Below are 4,686 nucleotides of genomic sequence, written 5' to 3'. Positions count from 1 at the left end.
GTCTGTCAGTGGGCATTTAGGTTGATTCCATGACCTGGCTATTGTAAATAGTGTGAGTAGCATGAATTTTTAATGAAACTAATTTTTAAAAAAAACAAAAGCTTTTTCATTACTCTCTGTAGCAATGTTGCAGCTAGGCACAGGGGCATAGAAAGTCACCTTGGCTAGAATGCATATTTTGTAGACATCAAATTATTCTTGTATTGAAAGCTGCATGTGAAGAGTCATTGGAAATTAGTCAAATAATTGCATCATTTCCAGATTTCACTTTGTCAATTTGTTTCTTCCCCCTTAATGTTTATAGTCAAATCAGATAACCATATTTTCATAAGGAAGTGAGAACAATATCCTGTACTTCAAATGTTAACCAACAAAGTAATGCCATTAGAATTTCTAAAGTTTTGAGGTCATAGTTAATTCTCATACATTATGTATTTTTTAGGCTGGAAAAGCGAATAACATCCTTTTTGGAAGACCAGCATCCAGAGAGTAAACTAGAGGTTGGCACTGATATGCGTAAAATTCATCACTGTTTCCATTATTTAAAGGTAAATTTAAACATTTCCACTAGTAGAAGCCATTGTCTGCCGTGTTCAAACTGTAATAAAGCTTTCCTAGTTGACCAACTCTTGAAATGTTTAGGACCTAGCTTCCCATGTCTAGAACAGTATGATCTTCGAATCAATGCTGAGAGGATCACTGAATTTCTTCAGAGGTTGTATCTTACTTCCCAATAGTAAGCTCAGACCATGGGCTTCTAAAGCTTTTGCCAGGAATCTCTACCTTCCACACAGAATAGTTCCATGTTCAAAACCTACTTATTTTGAAGCTATATCAAAAGAATTGTGTCCTTCATTTTTCTGCAGCAGCTTCAGCCTTAGGTTTTCCTTTCATGATGACACAGTGGCAATATCGTTAACCTCTACTTCTGCCTGACTTGTAATTTGGCATACTTCATTAAGATAATAGACGTTTGTTGTGAGTCTGCTCTGGACCAGGCATAGGGAAGGCAAAGTTGAATAAATAAGTCATGGAGAAGACAAATATGTAAAGAATAATTAGAATACATGATAAGTGGTTTTTGTTTTGTTTTGTTTTGTTTTGTGGTACGCGGACCTCTCACTGCTGTGGCCTCTCCCGTTGCGGAGCACAGGCTCCGGACGCGCAGGCTCAGTGGCCATGGCTCACGGGCCCAGCCGCTCCGCGGCATGTGGGATCTTCCCGGACCGGGGCACGAACCCATGTCCCCTGCATCGGCAGGTGGACTCTCAACCACTGCGCCACCAGGGAAGCCTGATAAGTGGTTTTTTAAAAAGTGTGAATTAGTGGTATGGGGTTAAAAAGGGAAAGAGTTCAAGAGGAGATAATGTTTGAGCAGGAATTCCCTGGTTTAGGGAAGCAGAGATAAGACAAGGGGGAGGGGAATGAGGAAGGAGGACAGAAAGAAGACAGGCAGGTGGAGGAGAAAGACATATTCAAGCAAAGGCAACTGCATTGCAAGTCAAGGAGTCAGAGGAGGACACACACGCCTGATTTGTGCAAGGCATTGGTAAAGGTGAAAAGAATCAAAGAAACAAAGACATTTGGAGTTGAGGTATGGACGCTAAGCTCTTGTTTCATCTTTCAGAAACTATTGAATGACAAGAAGATACATGGAACAAGCATAGCCACCTCTGAAATCAAAGATCAAAACAGTCAAGAACCATTAAAAGAGGAAGAATATAAAAAGCTACGAGATATTCTACAGCAGAGGGACAATGAAATCAGTATCCTTTCTGAAGTGATTAGAAAGTCTTCTTCTACTGGCTTGAAGTGGGGAACACTTAGCTGTCTTCCCCTAACCACACACCCCAGCTCCCCACCCAGATTCCAGCTCACATTGCTTCTTTCCATGTAGAAGTAAAATATCCCTTCGGCAAACACGTGGTAGCAACTAGTAAAAACCAGAGTTGCTATAAAAGAAAAAAAATTACTTTGTTTTTAGCCAGATATAGTTACTATTATGGGAGATATTTCAGTTTATTGAAAAGCATGGGCTTTCTTACACCATGTCTCAACATTAAATTTCTTTTAGTATATTTTTTGACTACTCTGCAGTACTCTTTCTGTTTTCGTCCTGAGCCAGTCAAGTTAGCTGGTTATCTTTAGCTAGCTGACCAGACACTGAGCTGACCGCAGCCTCACCATGGCCCAGAATTTGTGGCTGCTGTGTGGGTGAAACTCAAATGATGGCTGAGAAATGACAAATGGTATTTAGCTTATGAAGAGCAGAGATTGATTTAAATGTAACTTTTTATTTAAAAGCCAGATCTATTGCTTTGAGTTCCACTTACAAATGTGTAGATGAGCATTGGGGATAGAAGTCTTACGGCTCTAGGAGACAGCACATATTGGGTGCTGAAAATGGTTAGCAGCCCACGGGAGCTGCCTCTCTTACAGACCAGGTGATTACTGCTAAAAAGCCCCTATTGGGTGGTTAGACCTCAGGTCTCCCCAGCATTTCTTCACTATTGTTTCTTATTTTATCTTTCAAGCTTCTTGCAAAAGATTTGACATTTTCATTACATTTGCAGGCTTTACACGTGCACAAGCAATAATTTTAGCCAGTTCTTTATGAGCAAATATTTTTGTTCCTTTCTTAAAAATTACTAAAAGGCATTTTAGCTTTAGCTATTGTGCAAAATTCCTAAAAATAGCCTACATGAAGGAAATCCAGTAATAAAGAGGTAAAACCAAACCAAATATGAGGTAGGCACTCTGCCTGATTAACTTGTCTCTAATTTTAGTTGAGTATTAGCAGACCCTGTATGTCTGATTCAAGTGAGTTTGAGCTGCTTTATTATCCGGCCAGTAACAGTAGATTCGACTGTGCATTACACTCCCACACAAGCCCTGTCTCTGAGCACTGCCCACAGTGTTGTCACCCTTGCATTCCTTTTCCTCTCTCCTACCCTATCCATCTCCAGAGATGGTCCCAGCCTAGACCTCAGTCCTGGCCCCAGCCCCAGTCTGAGCTCTGCTTCTTTTCCTGGCCTTGATCCTAGTTTAGGATCATCTCCCCTAAATACTCCTACCAACTCCCTAATCCCCTTCTGGGCTTATGAATGTCTGTGTGTATGGGAGGAATGAAATGAGATATGACAGAGAGGGAACAGTCTAGGCTTGTTCATATATGTTTATTTTGAAAAGGGAGTGAGAGAGAGACATACATCATTCTTCGCTGGTAAATCCAGGTACCGCTGTCCATGTGGGGCTGCACTGGATTCTTTACTGACTGTGAACAACTCCAGCAGGGTCCCTGCCTTCTGAGACTCATATTTGCAGTGAGGGTGTGTGGGAGGCATGGTGAAAAGAGCACTAAACTTAAAGTTCACACCCAGGTTGACGTCCTAGCTCCTCATCCGCAATCTCTGTAACTACCCGGTGAAGCTGGTTCTCGCCAGCGTCACAGTGCCAAGCAAGGTCGGTAAGCTGCCTTATGGCAAGTGCTCTGAGCGCTGTAGAGTGTTATGTCCTGGAAGATAGGACCCCATAGACAATGGGCAGGCTCGGAAGAAGGAAAAAGAGCATCTGAGATGTACTCGTCACAAAGCTTACATTTATCAAGGGCTAATGACCAAGAAAGGCTCCTGCAATTTCATAGTATCTCACAGTCAGGTTGGAGAATATTTTCATATCCTTTTTGGTAGAACCAGGAAGGCCAGGACAGTGATAGGAGGAGTGAGAAAGATACGGCTTAGAATAGGAGAAAAAGTGATAATACTTGAGCTCAAGGAAAGATAGTACTGCAAACAAAATGACAGTGAGCAGCATGGAATGTTCTTGGAAAAGGAGGGAATATGGTGTCATTTCAGTGACATTACAAGTCTGAATAAATTTCAGACATCCCTTCACAAAACACATAACAAGGTGACACTTAGTCCCCAGCACTGCACTTGGCATGAGTGAAGGCCCAAGTGAACCGGGAGTGGGAAGGGGGGCAAGACAAAGGAAAGGTGAGAGGAAGGGAGGCAGCAGAGAAGCTGCATCTCTACTGTGGTCTCTATGAATGTAAATCAGATGAAGACCGTCGAAGGGCTGCCCAGTATACTTAGAGCAACATTCACACTCCCTCCTCCGGATTTGGCGGCCACACGTGGTCTTGCCCCTGCCCAGCCCCTGGCTTCGTGTCTTCCTCCCCCACCCTGTACGTGTTAGGCTGCGGTCACAGCGGCCTTTCTGTTGTTCTAACACCCGGTTTCTCGGCCTCAGCACTGCTGCCACTGGGGCTGTCCTGGGCAGTGGAGGGTGCTGAGCAGCATCTCTGGCTTCTACCCACTGGACACGAGTTGCAGCACCTACCCCCCCACTCCAGAGGGACAACCCAAAATATCTCTAGACGTGGCCAAGTGTCCCGTGGGTGGTGAAATAGCCCCTGCTTGGGAACCACCGCCCAGCTCATTTCTCCTTAGGGTTTCGGCACTTGCCACTTCCTCTGCTTAGATGCCCTCCCTCTGTCTGGTTCTTGTTGTCATTCAGATCTCAGCTTAAATGTCACTTTTTTAAAAGCCTTTCTTGAGACTTAAACCTTTCTTGAGCACCCAGTGGAGAGCAGCCACTCAGTCGCTCTTGACTTTTTAAAAATAAGCATTCTGGCACTTTTACCCTCTAATGTCGTGTGTGTGTGTGTGTGTGTGTGTGTGTGTG

At 43.6% G+C, this 4,686-nt stretch overlaps 1 protein-coding gene across 1 annotated transcript in view; it reads left to right on the top strand.

Annotated features, from left to right (window-relative positions):
- The window catches only part of KIF6 (kinesin family member 6), a 419,927-nt gene that overhangs the window by 200,044 nt on the left and 215,197 nt on the right, over positions 1-4,686 (top strand). Inside the window, exons 11-12 of the mRNA XM_028479658.1 lie at positions 443-548; positions 1,628-1,766. Coding sequence (XP_028335459.1) covers positions 443-548; positions 1,628-1,766 — 245 coding nt within the window. The remainder of the gene's footprint in view (positions 1-442; positions 549-1,627; positions 1,767-4,686) is intronic.

Source organism: Physeter macrocephalus, chromosome 18 (genome assembly GCF_002837175.3).
Source record: "Physeter macrocephalus isolate SW-GA chromosome 18, ASM283717v5, whole genome shotgun sequence".
NCBI lineage: Eukaryota > Metazoa > Chordata > Mammalia > Artiodactyla > Physeteridae > Physeter > Physeter macrocephalus.
This window is presented reverse-complemented; position numbering and strand designations above follow the sequence as displayed.